The sequence below is a fragment of the Vipera ursinii genome (genome assembly GCF_947247035.1).
Source record: "Vipera ursinii genome assembly, chromosome: 1".
Taxonomy (NCBI): domain Eukaryota; kingdom Metazoa; phylum Chordata; class Lepidosauria; order Squamata; family Viperidae; genus Vipera; species Vipera ursinii.
Window position 1 is genome coordinate 130,561,014 of NC_139512.1, and position 17,509 is coordinate 130,578,522.

The window sequence follows — 17,509 nt, forward strand, 5'->3', positions numbered from 1 at the left end:
GTCAGTGGGTTTTGTATCCCCCTTTGTTTTTTTTCAGTCTGATTTGTGACACTCAAGGTACAAAAAAAATTAATACATCTGTTCTGTACCAGCCTGCTACCGGCCCTGCAGAAAAGGCAGGGACAACCCCTTTACAAACGGCAAGAGGCTGGAATTACGCCTGCCAAATTTATAGCTACAAAAACAAACAAGACACGAACCAAGAAACAGGAGCTTTAAGAAACACGAACTATCCAAGCGGTTGCCTTCAGCAAACCAGCCCTCCCCACACATTCCCCTTATATAGAGTTCAGGGCGTGGCTTCTCTCTGCCTCCTTCCGAGAAGCCCCATTGCCTTCCTCTGTTTACTCCTAATTGACTGCCTCCTGCGTCGGGCGTCCTTGAACAGGGCCAGCTGTGGGTCATCTTCATCCACGCTGTCAGGCTCACACAGCTGGGTCTCCGTGGTGACCAAATGGGAGGGGCCTGGCTGAGGGCTCTCATCAGCAAGATCTTCAACCCCCTCAGCAAGGTCTTCAACACCCCCCTCCTCCTCCTCTGAGCCCTCCGACCCAACTGCCGAACCCACAGGCTGACCCTGAATCACAACATCAGAACCTAATACTGCTTCAGTTTTTGAGGGATGATTTGTCTGGCCATTTAATTGCCTTTGTGCTGAAAGGCACTGTACAAGATGATGGTGATGAAACGATAATATTATGCCACAGTTACCTTGTTGTTGTTCTCTATGTTTCTTCTTCAGAATGACTTGGGTGGGTGCAATGGAACCTCTTCTATGGTGGTCGTCAAAGATTACTATGCATTAAAGGAGAATGAAATCTGTGTCAACCAGGGTGAAGTGGTCCAAGTACTTGCCATTAACCAGCAGAACATGTTCCTTGTGTACCAGCCTGCCAATGACCACTCACCAGCAGCAGAAGGATGGATCCCAGGGAATATCTTGGCTCCCCTCACTAAATCAACTACAGATAGTAGCGACGGAAGCATAAAGTAAGTGCTGTGTTGGATTCCCAGAGAGCAGTATGTGGATTTTTGAGGAAAAATTAAACACAAATGGTAGGATTTTCCTACTGTTTCCTTATATCTTCAGTGCCATTGGAACAAACTATGCTTGATAACACAGCATGGGGTATTCATCTTGGAATAGTTGGGGTTTTTTGTTGGTTTTTTTGTGTGTTTTCCCCTTATAATTTATAAAATATTAAAATCCATAGACAGTTTTAAAAGCATGGTTTATGTTCTCCATCTTTTCCTAATCATGGATCTAATTGACTGGATTTCTATTTATCTTATGTTTAAATAATATGTGTGTATGTGTGTAGACCCAAACACACATATGTGAATGTGAAAGGGTGTGTGTGAGAGGAAAACAAAACAAAACAAACATTGCTCTCCTCTACTGGCTTGTGTCCTGCTTCTCAAGGAAGAGTTTTTATGTTGTCTATGGCGATTTCTTGTACAGTTTGTAACATTTTCATTTTGGTTTTTTTCTGTTCGCATATTTTGTATAAAAAATTTTTTTGTTTGATAAATCCCTTTTGCAGTACATTCCTGTAAGAAGTATTTTGCACTATTTAAAAAAAATCCCATATTTGAAGTCAGATTGTGCAATATTATGGATAGTCGCAATGTTCATCATTGTACCTGTAATGTAACTAATAATTTTAAATGTACTATTTTAAATATGTAAAATAAATTTTCACTATGAGCATGTTTTGAGAAGATTATAAAAGGACCAATTTCTGACCCACTTTAGTTCTTTTTTTCTTTCTATGTTTTGTTCCTAATTTAATGAAATGTGAAATACTCTCTCCAATTTTTTTGTCATTTTGTTAATTTGAAATGACTAAATGCAAGAAAATGTTTTTTGATATTAAATACAAAAGGTACAATCCTTTTCCATAAAAACTGTTGTTGTTATTTTACACCTGCAATTGTCAAACCAATATCAGTTTTCTCACACAAAGTCACCAAAAGCTTGACTTTGCCAGTGGTAAATGTTTCAATATTGTGGTTTAAATACTGAAATACAATACCATGTTCCTTGCAACAAATCACTAAGCCTAGTTCTGATGCTGTCATCTCAAGAGCTATACTATTAATTATAATAGGGACCAGATTGTTTACTCTGGCTTTTTCATAGGTACTAACCAAGTTCAACTTCAAATAGGATTTCTCTTTCAACCAAGGAGGAAATTTGATAAGAAGGAAGAGTCAGTGATATCCATGATTAAATACCACAAAGAAAAAGAGAATGTGCCTTTGAAGCAAGGCCTAATCATTTCTGTGTTAATGATTAATAATGTGTTAATGAGAATGGTCTGGCAGTTGCAGAATTATATGGTCTCGTCAGTTGCACATCCCCCGAGCATAGCTAGAAATTGGCAGTCTGTGAAATACTTGGCCCTCCATTGGATAATATTGAGGAATCACTGAAGTGATCATTGGGGAACCTCTGAGGCTGAGTCTTGCCAATTGTGTGTACTGACAGCTGCTTAACTCTCAGTAACAACCCAATAAATAGAGTTCCTGAGAATAGTAAGAAGTGGCACTAATTGCTCCCATACCTTAGTCTGTTTAGGACTGCTTCATATATGACAGCAATTGACTTAAAAATGCCACTCCTGCACAGTGGTGGCTTCATGGAACCCCCTTAATGTCTTGTTATAGAGAAAATGGCGTCGTTTACAGCAGCAACATTTCAGGGGAAAAGCAGCTGTATTATAATGCCATTGATGAGACAAACACCGAAGCTGTGAAAATAAAGCATGACTTACCAGGTAGAAAAAATAAATACCAAAGATGGTGAAATAAGAGATGGATGTGAAACACAATGAGACACATATAAGGGAACAAATACATAGAGAAGGCACACACACAAGAATACACAAGAAGTGAAACAAAAATAAATGGGGGCAAGGAAATTTTGTCAGTATAAAAATTAAGGCTATTGATGTAGGCTTTGGTATAAGGCTATACCAAAACTGAATTCAAATATTGCTCAAATGTCTTGGATTGTGGAGAATTTTTCAGTTAATCTTTTTTAAAAGTCCATGAAATTACTTGCAGATTTGCACATATCACTTATAGCTTCTAGATGGAGGTTTCATATTATTGTAGAATGGTGAAGGGGCAAGGAAATGGTTTAATGATTTGTGCATCCTGTTTCAGAGATGGGCCTTATCTGAATGTATACTAGAAACTGAGAATCTTTGCCTCCTTATTACTATTACAAATTTAAATAGAGTCCCTTAAGCAAGGGTTCTAGAACCATCTAATTTCACCTGTTTTACTTTGTTTAATAATACTTTAATTCTTGCCACTGGACTTTTGTACTTAGATGGATACTGAACTCAACTGTAATCTTGAAATATTTTTATACGATGTATTATCAAAAGCCATCCTCAAATATTTTTAATACACACATTAACTGCATGTGATAAGAAAAGGATCATAGCCCTAGTTATATATATTGTATTTACAGACTTGCTGCTGAAAAACGAAGAGAAAAGAGAGATTACACAATTCCACTGATTCAGTGAGAGTACCTATTGAAAATCAAAAAAGTCTAAAGTTCTTTAGAATAAATACCACAAAATATAAATCCATCCATATATACTGCTTGTTCAATAAGAATCCAAAAAGCTGCTTAAGAGATATTTCTTGAAGCACCAACACAGTCCATAAGTATTCCTTCACATGAATTAAAAGGAGGATACAGGAGAAAAGCACAGCCAGACTTGCAAGATTCTGTTACTATAGCTAATATTAATAAAAGTAGCTTTGGCCTTCCTGTGGAGTTGATTTGTGATTGGTTTGGTCCTCGTTGTGGGGCTGACAGTAGAGTACTATAATTAATAATATATTAATGTTTTAAGATTAGATTTCATTCTTGTCTTGACTCTTGTCTGCTTCTAGAAATACAGGACCCAGCACACCATTCAAAAAAGCTTAGTTCAGCCTTTAACCTAAATGTTGTTCTGTGTTGCAAAATTGGAACAAATTGCAACAAACTCTCATCCGAACATTCATTTTCATAGAGCTACTATTAAATAGCTCAAAAAGGGGTTTTTTTAGTCATGTACATTTGTATACTGTTCTAATCATGGATCATAGGTGCATATGCATAAGCATTTACTGCCTACTATTTTGCACGCTTGCTGCTATAGTATTACACTGTTGCTCTTGTGACAACTGTAATACTCTGTGCAGAATCACCTATTTGTATAGTATGTCATTCTGATCCTGCATGAAGAAAGCAAAATAGAGGCTACTACCTTTTGTTTCAGTTTTTTTATTTCGGTACGCATCTCAAACCCACAAATATATTTGGAAATTGAAGAATAACATTTCTGCTAAAAACCTAAAATCCTACTTATAAATATATATTCTTTCATATGTTGTTTTGATTAACTAAATTCTATATTTTTCCACTTTTATATTTCATGTTGTTTTCTCTCTTCTACTTCCCCATCCCAAAGAAAAGCTGCTTACTGGTGTCAAACCATTTTATTGTTACCATAGCACAATATGAATACAGCCAATTTAATTCTCTCTTATTTAGAAAGGTTTTTTTTGGTTTGGCAAAACATTATTGATGTTGGACTGATCAAATGCCGGCGGAGTAAAACACCATGAAATTTAAGCATAACGAAACTTGCTCCGTGAAATAGCCAATTCTGAAGTATTTGTATCTAGTACTAAATCTTTGCATGTTACAAATCTTACATATACAGTTTGCTTTTCATCTATATTTTAAAGATAACGTTTGGGTTCCAACAGGAATAATTGTTTTGGAATAGTTTGAATTTCAGGTTTGAATATGTATATCCAAGTAGATATATTGCAGGTGGCTTCCATCTCCTTGGGAAGAGCTGCAGAGATTCAGAACATGTATGCTCCTTGCCTTTCCACATCCCTTCCTCTTCCTACTAAGACCTGCTATTTGATTAGTGCATTTTTTGGTATAACAGGAAGTCATGTTCATGGCATACCCTGCGCATGAGAAAGCGGGCGGAAAAGGAAAGCAGTGGCAAAACGGAAGCCAATGGCCTACGTAAACCCAAGGATATTCTGGGCAACAAAGTCTCTGTTAAAGTGAGTAAGGCCATTTGAAGCTGTTCGCTGCCTACTGCTTCTCATCCTCACTCCCCCTGCAACATCCTCTCTGTGGACAGGGGGTGACATCTGGCTTTTGTTTTTGTTTTTGTTTTTTCTTTTTTGCTTTTATTTTTAATTTCTTTTACTTTTTGGTAGTAGTAGCATTCTGGCCGGCGTTTGCATGCAGGATACAGCACAGCTTTTTTCTCCTCACAACTGGCATCAAAAACTGTAAGTAGAGCGAGTGTATGTGTGTGCCCGTATGTGTGCGTGCATGCATGTATATATGCCCAGGGGGTGGGTAGTACTTTACTTTCAGTAGTTTTCTGTAGCATCCCAAATATATGTGGAGTAAAAGCTGACAAGAGTTGAATGGAACCAAAGCATGCAGCCTAAACAGGAACTATTGTAAAGATGTTCTCATCATTTTCTGATAAGAGATAAGAAAACTTGGGAAATAGTAAGCCATGACAGTGTAGTACAGGAAAACAATTTGGTAGGGCTCCTTTGTCTGCCTAACGTTGCATTATAGGCTTTCAGGCCTTGCAGAACTGCCCATCTTAGAGAACTTACTATAGCATTCATATCACAGCCTTTGCTTTCTAAGACCTGGAGATGAGAAAGAAAACTCAAATGTTCCTCCTATTTTTCAACTCTGAGCTAGATATGAGCCTTGGTGGTGCAGTGGGCTAATGCCTCCTTAAGTAACACCAGCTGCCTGCAATTAGTGCAGGTTCGCATCCCACCAGGCTCAAGGTTGACTCAGCCTTCCATCCTTCTGAGGTAGGTAAAATGAGGACCCAGAAAGTTGGGGGCAATAAGCTGACTTTGTAATAATGCCGCTTGGGGGGCCCCAAAGCCCTAATAAGCAGGCATATACATAGAATGAAGGCTATTGCTAAGCACATTGGTTTGTGCTTAAATTGTAAGCCGCCCTGAGTCTTTGGAGAAGGGCGGGATATAAATAGGATTAAAATAAAAATATATATGCAATATTCCAGTTTTTTTTCTCCTGACTTTGGCATGACACTCCCAGAATTTTATCTCCTCTGTAGAAAGAATTCAAATAGCTTCCAGGTTATATCCCCTTAAGAGGTAGTAGTGGAGACACCTTGCTTTTTCTTCCTCCTCAATAGATACTTCAGAAAACATGGATTCGGCAGAATTCATAAGTTGTGTGATTAGCCCAAATAATAAGTTCATACACTGTATAAAGCTTTAATGTGATTTGTTTGCTTCGATTTAGCATATTATGAGTATTGTAGCATCTTCAACAATGCCAGACTGAGTTATATTAACTCATAAACTAATTTGGCATGCATTTAATGTACTGTGTAGACTCAGTACAGTACTGTGTCAGTTCCATAGTTCCTATTGTTAGATCTAGTCCATACAAGAGAGAAAGATTAAGGAATGCCCAGTCAAAGATCTACTGTGATAGATCCATAGATTTCAGGTGAGCTGAAAACATGGATATTAAAAGTAAACAGTATAAAACTATAGTCAAATCGCCTGCTATTTTTTTCTGGGAGTTTGTAGAGTTATTCAAATATGGGAGAAAATTCTTAGGAAACTTGAGTAAAATTTATCCATTGTGACATTCTGAGAATTAGACTTTCACACCTTCTCTTACCACATGTTATATACTGAATAAAGAACCTCAAGAACAGTGAAACCATCTGTCGCATCCCAGAATATCTTCTGGCACTGATTTCAACAGTTACTTGGAAGAGGCAATTAAGACTCAGTTCTTAGTCACTTAAAAACCTGATAGGATACAGTAGGAATAAATGAGGCAATTGGAACTATTGATCCAAGTTATCCATCTTTTGCCCATATTCTCGGCAATGTCTTATGTCTACGCAGATGCAATTGAAACATAATTTACAAATATGTATTTCCTTTATAAAGTTTTTTGAACGTTGATGTTTGGTGCTATTTGTTTTTGATACCAAAGTGATTTTACAAAACAAGAACTTACATTCTGGGAGAATTGTACAAATAGAAACTATATATTGTATTTCTTCTTCTCTCCCCCCCCCTTTAAATCCTATTGTAAAATTAAGCAGATTTCCATTTCTACGTCACAGAAAGTTCTTATTCAAATTCAGCTTAGTTCAGCAGGATGTTGCAAATTTAAACTTGCGTTCTTATAACAAATGTGTTTTATTTTCTCTTTTAATTAATATTTCCCAGGTTTGTGTTTGCATTGTTTCATGGAAGTAACAGATGTTAGAAACAAATAAAAATGCATATATTTCTATTTGTTGTAATGGCTATAAAATGGGATAGAACTTTTGTATTTTTCATAATTGGGGAGAAGGAAGAATTCTTGCAGTTGCAACAATCCTTATTCTTGCCGAATTCCTCCTCTGTAACTATGAAAGACAGAGGAACTCTATTTTATCTGAACAATTTCAAATATGCAATCTGTGTAAAAACAAATAGTCATTTACAGTTCCACAGAGATGAAAAATATTTATCAAGTGGAAAATACTATAAATCATTAGTGTTTATCATCATTTCACTTTATTGCATTCCATTAAAATCCCATTTCTGATTTAAACCAAGATTATAATGTTCAAGAAAACAAATTCACATATATCAACATACAATATTAAAATCCTAGTTAATAGTTCTAGTACATTTAAATTTACTCATCAATTGTAGAAATGTTATTTTTTAAAATTGACAACACTTTCATTTTAATTCTTTTTCTTCAAATTCTAATTTAAATTAATATTTAATATCAGCTTCTTACTTATATTTTCTTCTTAATAGTATTGTTCCAGAGACATAAAATTGCATGTATTTATATTTAAGTACTGTACTGTAGATCTAAATAATAAATGCTGTCCCAGCAAGCTAAAAGAGCATATAAGATTTGAAGTGTTTTTCCTAACGCTAAATATAAAGTAATCTTTTCTACAGAGAAGACAACATTTTATTTAATCTCATTTATTTCAAAGTACAATATGTATTATTCTGATCACGTGGCATATACTGACATACAAAACAATTGCATTAAATATTAAATAAATATTAAAGTAAAAAGTAATGAAGATTTATCCACTTCTAACTGTTAAAGAATAATTTTGGCAAGATTATCAACCCCATTATTATTCTGGAATGATCCAGCAAAAGTTAAAAGTATAGAGAGGTAAACATTTTATTTTTGATAAAACAGTCTTGTAATTTTATTAATAAATAATTGTGAATGGATTGGATTGAGAATTTCCTTTCATTGGCAGGAATTTCTTCAAATTGTTCTTACTCATAAAGTGGGAAGAAGGAGTCTGGGATCTGGTTGGTTGGTTTGCAAGTTCCTACACTTCTAGAACTTCCCAGAAACAGAAGATTTTTATTTATTTATTTATTTATTTATTTATTTAATTTATATACCGCCCTTCTCTCAAGAGACTCAGGGCGGTTAACAGGGCAATACATAAAAGACAGATACAAAAGTTAAAATTAATTAAAACATGATTAAACAATGCCCATAGTACAGATTTAAAATTAACGTCATAATAACAAAACCCACCCCGTCCCATCAGGCCAGGCCCGCTTCCTTAAAAAGATGGGTTTTAAGGTCACGCCGGAAGGAGCGGAGGTCGGGCGCCATCCGGAGCTCTACCGGAAGATGATTCCATAAGTCCGGTGCGCCCACAGAGAACGCTCTCCCCCTGGGGGCCACCAGTCGGCATTCTTTGACCGGCGGCACCCTGAGGAGGCCCTCTCTGTGGGAGCGTACTGGGCGGAGGGAAGTTGACGCCGGCTGCAGGTGCTCCCCAAGGTATTCTGGACCCATGCCATGGAGGGCTTTGTAGGTCATTACCAACACCTTGAACCTCACCCGGAAGACAACTGGCAACCAATGCAGCTCGCGGAGCAAAGGTGTAACACGGGAGTATCGGGAGACCCCCGACACAACTCTCGCGGCTGCATTCTGTGCCAGCTGGAGCCTCCGAGTGGTCTTCAAGGGTAGCCCCTTGAAGACCTCTTTCTTTCTTTCTTTCTTTCTTTCTTTCTTTTTCTTTCTTTCTTTCTTTCTTTCCTTCCTTCCTTCCTTCCTTCCTTCCTTCCTTCCTTCCTTTCCTTATCTTTCCTTTCCTTTCCTCTCCTCTCCTCTCCTTTCCTTTCCTATCTATCTATCTATCTATCTATCTATCTATCTATCTATCTATCTATCTATCTATCTATCTCTTGTGTGCTGCCCAACTCTCAGGTGGAGTGGGGGTTCACAATCAACAAATTACTATAAAATCAATAAAAGATAGCAAGTGCAACAGACCAGAGAGATTGAAGGGAGAGATTTTACCCTTCCTTGCACCGGGTGAAGAGCCCACTCTTCATGGCTTTTCTAAACAATATCTTGGGGAGAACCTCATTCCAGAAGGCACACACTGCTACATAGTAAGCACCCTTTCAGGTGACCCACCCCTGCTTAATTGAAGGAACCCGTAAAGATTTCAGTGAAGCAGATAATTAATCAGAATTGCTTCTTTTCCATTTTGTCAGTGGAAAAGGTTTTCTGGATCACTGATGAAAAAAGTCCTGGCAGCAGGAAGCTTTGCTGGATGAGATCCATTGTCTTGTCTTAACTGCACTTTGTGACTCACCAATTTCTATTTACTTTCCTGTCTCAACTCTGTTATGCATAATTGCAGTTTAAGATACAAATTCCAGCTATGGATTCTACGTCATTTGTCATAAGATGTCACAAAACTCTGTTACTATTTCTTAAAGTTAACTTTGATTTGTGATTTTTGCTAAAAAAAGAGAGGGGTATGCACAACACCGGAAACATTTTTCCATTTCAAGCTTTAGAACACAGGCTTTTCTGAAATGTTTTATTTTACTGTCTGAGTTGACAGCATCCTAACAAAAACCAAACAAAAATGGCTTAACTATTTTATGCTATAAAACAAAACTTGGATGCTGTCCAGTGTTCTAGCCATAGAAAATGGTGTGTGTGGAGGGGAATCTTGTGCTCCCTAAATTGTTTGCACCCAGCTGCTGTCCTGCTACCCAGACTGCAGGTAAATTGTCCAAGATAATTTCAAAGAGAAAACAATGGGACCATTTTTTAAATATTGAGATTGTATAACATTTTCAAAATTATTTAAATTATGGCTTGGCCAATTTTTCTTCAGCTGCTGACTGATAGAATGCACTGCTATCCCACCTACTTAATAACATCCAGGCACAAGGCATACATTTTTCTTACAAAATGCTCAGAACAGCTATCTTAAATATAATGTTAGTCCCCAAAACAAAGCTAAAAAGCAACTGAGCATCCAGCTAGTCAAGTGCTAGAAGAGCAAATCCTCTTTAGAACAGATAATACATTAGATCTTGCCTCCCCTTCCCTATAGGCACAAATCTCATGAGCATTTAGGGTGATTAAAGAGACCCCACTTTATGGATGAATCCTTTGGTGGGAGGGGACCCAAATTCAAGATCCAGGTGTGCCTGTCTTGGTGTTGTGTTGTGTGTGTTCTGCCAAAGGATGATCAAGCCTGTCAATACTGATAGAGCATGGGGTAAGATATATATCCATTCAGTTAATGGAGGAAGGATGCCCTTCAACACCATAGCAAATGTGCTACTTTCTGCTGTGCACTTACATTTCTCTAAATGGGGATTAAGAAATACAAAATCAGACAATGACATTCAGGTTTTTTAAAACTGGCTCCACTTCAGAATTCTGGGCTATTCAATTTTCTTACAGTTGTAGGACTTTTTTAAAAATTTAATGATTGACATTTGATACACATGGCTGAACTACTTTAAAAAAAGGGTACCCCAAAAGATTGAGTGAACCCTTAGGCCCTTGACTCCTCCAGAATTCTTATTTACTTGCCAGAATTGGATGCTAAAGGTTATTTAGATACCAATTTTTTGAGCCAGGTTCCAAGAGCCCTTTCGAATTGGGAAGCTGATATAGCAGAGGTAGTGATTCATAGTGCTGTTTCCATTAATGTATTTTTTTCTAAATTACTTAGACAGTTTTTATTTTATTTTATTTTGCCCAGTGTATATTGCTTGCACCTAGTGACTTTCTGTTGGAAAGTATTTGAGTTATTGGTGGCCATTTCTATGTTGCTCTTAATTGCTCTGCTCTTCTTCTCTTTAATCTTTACTCTGCTGATCAAAACTCTGTTCTTTTTTCTCCATGCTGCTCAAAAGGAGACAAACAGTTCAGAAGAGTCAGAATGTGATGACCTTGACCCCAACACTAGCATGGAGGTAGACCATGATCCTTTCTATCCTCCCTCTCCCAAACCCAGTACTAATTTCCCCCAAAAATTATATGCCTGTTTTTCAAAAGTATCTCTAAAATTCAGTGACTCTAATCTAGAGGTTGTGTCTGTAGTATAATGTAGATTCAGAGTGGAGTGCCTGTTCCAGGCAGAAGATCCTAGACAGCAAATTATCATTCACTTAATTTTAACAATAACCTTCTGCATCAATGTGAGAATTAGATATAAGATTACCAAATTGTCTTGGGTTCATTCTGGACAGATTCATTCTGTAAATTCACGGTGTCAAACTCGCCACCTCACGTGACGTATGCGGCTCTTTTTGCAATGGGGTGGGCGTGGCTTCAGTACAATGAAACCGGCCCACAGGCCAGCAGTTTAACACCCCTGCTGTAAATGAATCTGGAACTTCCACTGTAAGCTAACACATCAATATATACAATTAATTTCTCAGCTGTTAAGAATATAGCAGGTTTGCTCTATTTTGGTTCCACTTATCCAATTTTGAATGCGACCGTCTGATGTGCTGATATGCTAAATATGTAATGGGAGCATCTATTAATTAGAATTTTGATCTGACTGCAATAGAGAGGGAACCATGATTCTTCAGTATTTAAAACAAGGTCAATAGCAATCGGAAGTGTTTGCTGTACTAGTGAAATGCAACTGCTAACAGTAAATGAGTACTAAGGACAAAGGGCAAAAGTCCTATAAGAAGACATAGATAAAGTAGTTAAAGCTTTCTTGGGAATCCCTGAGTTCTGGTACAAAACAATGAGTCTGAAGTTACTTAATCCCTTTAGAAGACTGTGCATCATGAAAGATCCTTTCCATTGAAAATAGTTGAATAATAAGTAAACAAAATTAAAATATGAAAGGGCATAGAAAGCACCCAGAAATGAGAAAAATGCAAAGGGCCTTCTGGATCAGGGGTCTCCAATCTTGGCAACTTTAAGACTTGTGGACTTCAACTCCCAGAATTACACTCTCAGCCATACTGGCTGAGGAATTCTGGGAGTTTACAAGTCTTAAAGTTGCCAAGGTTGGAGACCCCTGTTCTAGATGACAACACTTCACTAAGCAAGCCTGTTTTAGAAACGAAGCATCTGTCTGAGCTTAGAGATGAAGCTCCAGTTATTTGGGGGGGGGGAGAATATTACAGAAAACTACTTTGCAATGATGTAAAAGTGCTTCTAATGTTCTCAAACCATTTGGAAAATTAAGTATGAATATTAGACTTTCATAGTTAGCATGTTTGGGATACCTGTAGAGCATACAGGTAAAGAGATCTCAGTAATATTTAATAGGGCTGTTCCAGTCCTTCCAAAGAGGTACTTCACAATGCTCGGGTATATGTAAAGCCCAGTAACAAAGTACCTACTGTATTGGTCGGAAGAATAGTGCTTTCCACATATTCTTTTGCATTATAGAAGACTTCTTTTTAACAATGCTAATAGTCCTAATATTTAATATATTAGAACACCTAAAATCTGTATTCCTTTACCAATTCATAAATAAAAGCTAGATTTGTGGACTTCAGGTGATACCTAGGTCTACACTTAAGTCCTACCTCCCCATTTCCTTACTGTGTTTGTTTTTGGCTAAGCAAATGCTAATGCTGATATCGGAGTACTTGCTGTGCCTTGCAATTATAGTTTCTTTTCAAAGGCTCTTAACAGAATATCCATTGTTACTGCTTTGCTGATTTATTCATATAAGTTTGAAGGGGGGGAAGGAGCTTGGAACAAAGCAAGATGCAGCAGAAGTGTTTGTTTGTATGAGGCAAGGGAGAGGACTTAAAATGCTACTGTTCAAGTACTACAGCAGTAGTAAATTCTATGTGATCACAAATAGAAATTTCTCCATGTACTGTATTTCTTACATTGTCCCCATGAAAAAAGAGCAAATTACTCATTACCAATTTGTTTCTTGGCAAAGAGACTCCATTTGTGGCCATTATATATTTGTGCTACCAGTATCTGCCTTGCTTCGAAACACTTTGATGTACACAAATTCTAATTCTTCCATGAAATTCATTCCATTATGTTCCTCTATATCAAATTGTTAAATTAGTAGTGCTGTAGTGTTCCCCAGCTAAATATTTATGTCTTCTAGTGGGTATACATAAAACAGAAACTATGTTTTGGTTTAAACCTGGAATATGCCCATTATGTTCCAGAGATTTTCTGCCTTTAAGCACTGACATTTGCATGATGATGACATCAAGCACACCATCTCAGATGCCTAAGAACAGCTGTTTGAGATCCATTCAGTTACAATTCTAGTAACTGAATGAGTTTGGTCAAGGTCATTTCCTAACTTGGATTGGAGATACTTTTCCAATCAAGGGTGGGTTTTTTTTCAACTACTGTTTGCCCCTGAAACTGCTGTTTGTAGTAAAAGAGAGCAAAGAACGGTTGATGTGATGTTCATGAGGACCTCGGGCAAGGAGAACTCAACTAAAAGTATATTGTCCTCACTGAGTCTATCCAAACAGTAGACCAGGGGTCCTCAAACTTGGCCCTTTTATAACTTGTGGACTTCAACTCCCAGAATTCCTCAGCCAGCATGCCTGGCTGAGGAATTCTGGGAGTTGAAGTCCACAAGTCATAGAAGGGCCAAGTTTGAAGACCCCTGCAGTAGACTGACATAGCGGAAAATACACAACTATTTCATCTCCAGAAAAGGTCTGTGTTCCACTGTCAACAGCTTCCCCATGTTAAAGCAAATTAATATAGTTTTTTTTCCTGCTTCCTTAGTTTTATTTTTCTACAGTTTTCCAGAATGTTGCTTTCTTTACTTCATTAGTATTCCACAGTGGTTTAGCTTTCTTTCTTTTTTTTTACTAACTTTCCCAGATTTAGTCCTCATAAACTTAATTATGTTTTTTGCAAAGAAAATTATTTATGAAATACATTCTGATCTTTCAGTCTGAGCTTCCATTTTGCAGCATTAATGAATCAAAATTAAAGGCTGCTACCTTAATTGCCTCATCACTAAGGTTCCCAATGCTAATGCATTCCTTTGAAACCTGTAAGACTTGTTTCTAAATCTGCGGATATGTGTTCCATACTGGTGTTTGCATGCTTCAGCCTGAATTGTTAGATACTGTATGTATTGTGACATAAAGTGAGGGAACAATTATTTGTGAAAGACAGAATAACAACAACAAAATAAATGTGTTTTTCTGGATTAAAATTAAAGACCGATCATTTCCTTGTCAGTGGGGAAACGTACAAAATCAGCAGGGGATCCAATAATTTTTCCCTCAGTGTAGCTTGTCAAAATCCATTAAAAGCAGTGGTGATATTAAAGAAAGATGCACGGCAATCTATTTAAGGTGCTCAGAATTCGAAAATATTCAATATTTGGTGCATTTGGGCCTTTATGTTTGTTTAGAGGAATGTACTCGGCACCATTGGTGGATCAAAAATCCACCAATCAGTTTGATACGTGGAAAGGAAAATACAACAAATTTCTTGTATCGGTGGAAGAAAAAGCCAGGAGAAATGAGGTAGCTAACTTCCACCTGAAGGTCACATCTAGGTTTTGTTTGTTTGTGGCTCCCCAAGGCCCTAGGGCAAATAAAGCTAAAGATTTCCACTGGTAACATGATAAGCAAGGTTTAGCATGTTTTGGAATAGTTAAAGCAATCCACATTGCCATTGAAAGAAGTGAGAATGGGGCTACATCAGATTATTATAACCTAAATTGTATCATATCTTTGGGGAAAATGATGAAGACGACGGGGGATACCATCCCCATTAGGATTGCCATTTATCTTTTCTTCACCCCCTCACCAATATTTTTCATGGCAGAAATACCATAATTATGTTCTTCCTTTGTCATCAACATTTCCTTTTTAGATAAATCTTTGGAATATGACCTTTTTAATCAAAGGGGGCGACATATTTCCCACCAGAATTAATATTTTACTGTAATTGTCTTAGCCAGAGGGAGTTTAACAATGAGATCCCAGAAAGAGCAAGGTTGAAATTTGCAGGGTTGGTTGGGTGTTTGGTTTTTGTTTGTTTTTCAAAATATGTGAGTGCCTGTTCACACATGCGCAACTAAAGGACAGATAAACCTATTTTACTGTTTGCCTTTTTAAAGCAGTTTCACAACTCTCAAAAAGTGTCAGAAATATAAATGGCCCATAGCCATAATTTGCCCACCCTTCTTAATTGTTATTAATAATTACCTAACAATAACAAATAGTGCTGCCTATTAATCTTGAATCAACAAGGCAGAAAACTTCCAGCTGGATAAGCCTTAATTGAAATAGTGGCATCATCAAATAAAATAATTTGTTATTGGACTGCTGTAACAGTTTAACCATTAATCCAGATATCTTGGCAGATATATGCCCTCTGCTGCCGAAACAAGCCTAATTTCTAGTCTAGGGTTTAAATGTATTTGTTGCAATATTGCTAATGGTATAGTTCTGTAGAAATTTACTTCTAGGCTGGATTGTTTCCAGTGAATCTTACTAGCTTTGATATTGGATAAAGATATTTCATCATATATTTAATTTAAAAAAGCTAAAGTGAAAAGCTGAATGTATTAACTGTAAATTTCATCTATATTTGGCCAGGCCTTTTTCTATCACTGGTTTTTCTTTCTTTTTTTCCAAAAAAGTATGATGTTCTTCATAAATGATTCTCTGTGTGTGTGTGTGTTTGTGTGTGTGTTTGTGTGTGTGTGTGTGTGTGTGTGTGTGTGTGTGTGTGTGTGTGTTTAGGCTTTTTAGTTCTCACAATGTGTTTAAATATCCCAAGTGGAGGAGCACACTGAGAATGTTCACCCTTTAAAAATATCATTTTCTTGATGACAATTTCAGATCAATGTGAAGACTTATTGAAAGGAAATTATTTAAGAGTTTAATGGATTTTGCTAAAGGTTCTTAGGTACAAAATAATTGAAAGACCTACTCTAGTGGGTAAGATTGAATTTTTACCAATATGTATGCCTGATAATATTCAGTAGTTTGTCCTGATAGTAAGTGTAAAGTACAAATCGAAAAATTGTCTTCAGAAAAGGCTTTTCTTCACTTTGGTACTTGTTGAATTACAAACTCACTTTGCAAATCATCCTGTCTCTGATGGTGCTACAGAATGATAATAAAAGAACTGATTGTCATGAAGTAATCAGACCTGGTGAGATTTTGAAACAATCAGTTTATTCAAAATCACGGTAGAACCTGAGGTTTCAGAACTAAAGATGAGCAACCTCTACTGCTCCTTATTTTATCTAAAACACCTGAGTACAACTAGAGTACCGGAGTGTTTTGCTTCATCTGCTAATTTAACAAGATGATCCTTAGGTATGTCAGGAATATATGTAGTGCTAAATATGATCAGATAACAATTAGGGCACGAGTGTCAAACTCAATCGCGTCACGTGATGTAGCGTGACATATTGTGATGTTTTTGCCTTTGAGGAGCCGGGGTGGGCGTGGCCTGTGCATGATGCATCTAGCCTGCAGGCCACCAGTTTGACATACCTGAGCTTTACAGCCCTTCAGAACTGATTCCAGAGAGGGTCTTTAGCATGATTGCTGCAAAAATCACGGCGGGTTTAAAGAGCTGCAGACAGATGCTTCTGTTGCACTCCTGCTCACTCTTAAACCAGAGGTCCCCAACCTTTTGGGCACCAGGGACCGGTTCCATGGGAAAAGGTTTTTCCACGGACCAGAGAGTGTGTGGTTTGGCATGCTGCTGAATCCCATGGATGAGGCTATGCTTGTTTGTGTGAACTGGTTGGTGGCGAGCCGCAGCCTGGTACCAATCCACGGACCGGGGGTTGGGGACCCCTGCTCTGTTTGGGGTCCAAAGTGGAATCCAAAGTGGAATCCAAAGTGCTGCAGAACTCCAATAGCTACAGGAATTATCTGATTCCCAGCCCCTCATGAAGACAATCTGCTGATCATGGGAAGTGAATGGGACCAAGGTTTATGGACAGTGAATCTATGCTTCATTTACAAACAAGTAGATTCATGATTGTTAGTTCATTTCTGCTCTTTTTGAAATCTTTTCAAGATCTGGCCAGTTGAAGGATCCTGCCATCTAGATGTAAAGATCAGAAAGGGCTGTTACAGTAAACACAGTATTCAGAATTAGACCTGTCAGGATGTACTTTCAGTTCCT

At 37.4% G+C, this 17,509-nt stretch overlaps 1 protein-coding gene across 8 annotated transcripts in view; it reads left to right on the plus strand.

Moving 5' to 3' along the window:
- Window positions 1-17,509, plus strand: part of KALRN (kalirin RhoGEF kinase) — a gene marked incomplete at its 5' end in the record, with an annotated part of 580,305 nt that overhangs the window by 538,795 nt on the left and 24,001 nt on the right. For 5 of the 8 annotated variants that reach the window (XM_083356478.1, XM_083356477.1, XM_083356479.1 and 2 more), the window contains 3 exons: window positions 743-990; window positions 4,974-5,097; window positions 11,290-11,349. In XM_083356478.1, the coding sequence (XP_083212604.1) occupies window positions 743-990; window positions 4,974-5,097; window positions 11,290-11,349 (432 nt within the window). Of the gene's footprint in view, window positions 1-742; window positions 1,965-4,973; window positions 5,098-11,289; window positions 11,350-17,509 lie in introns of those variants that run through there. The other 3 variants (XM_083356482.1, XM_083356484.1, XM_083356483.1) reach the window with 1 other exon arrangement.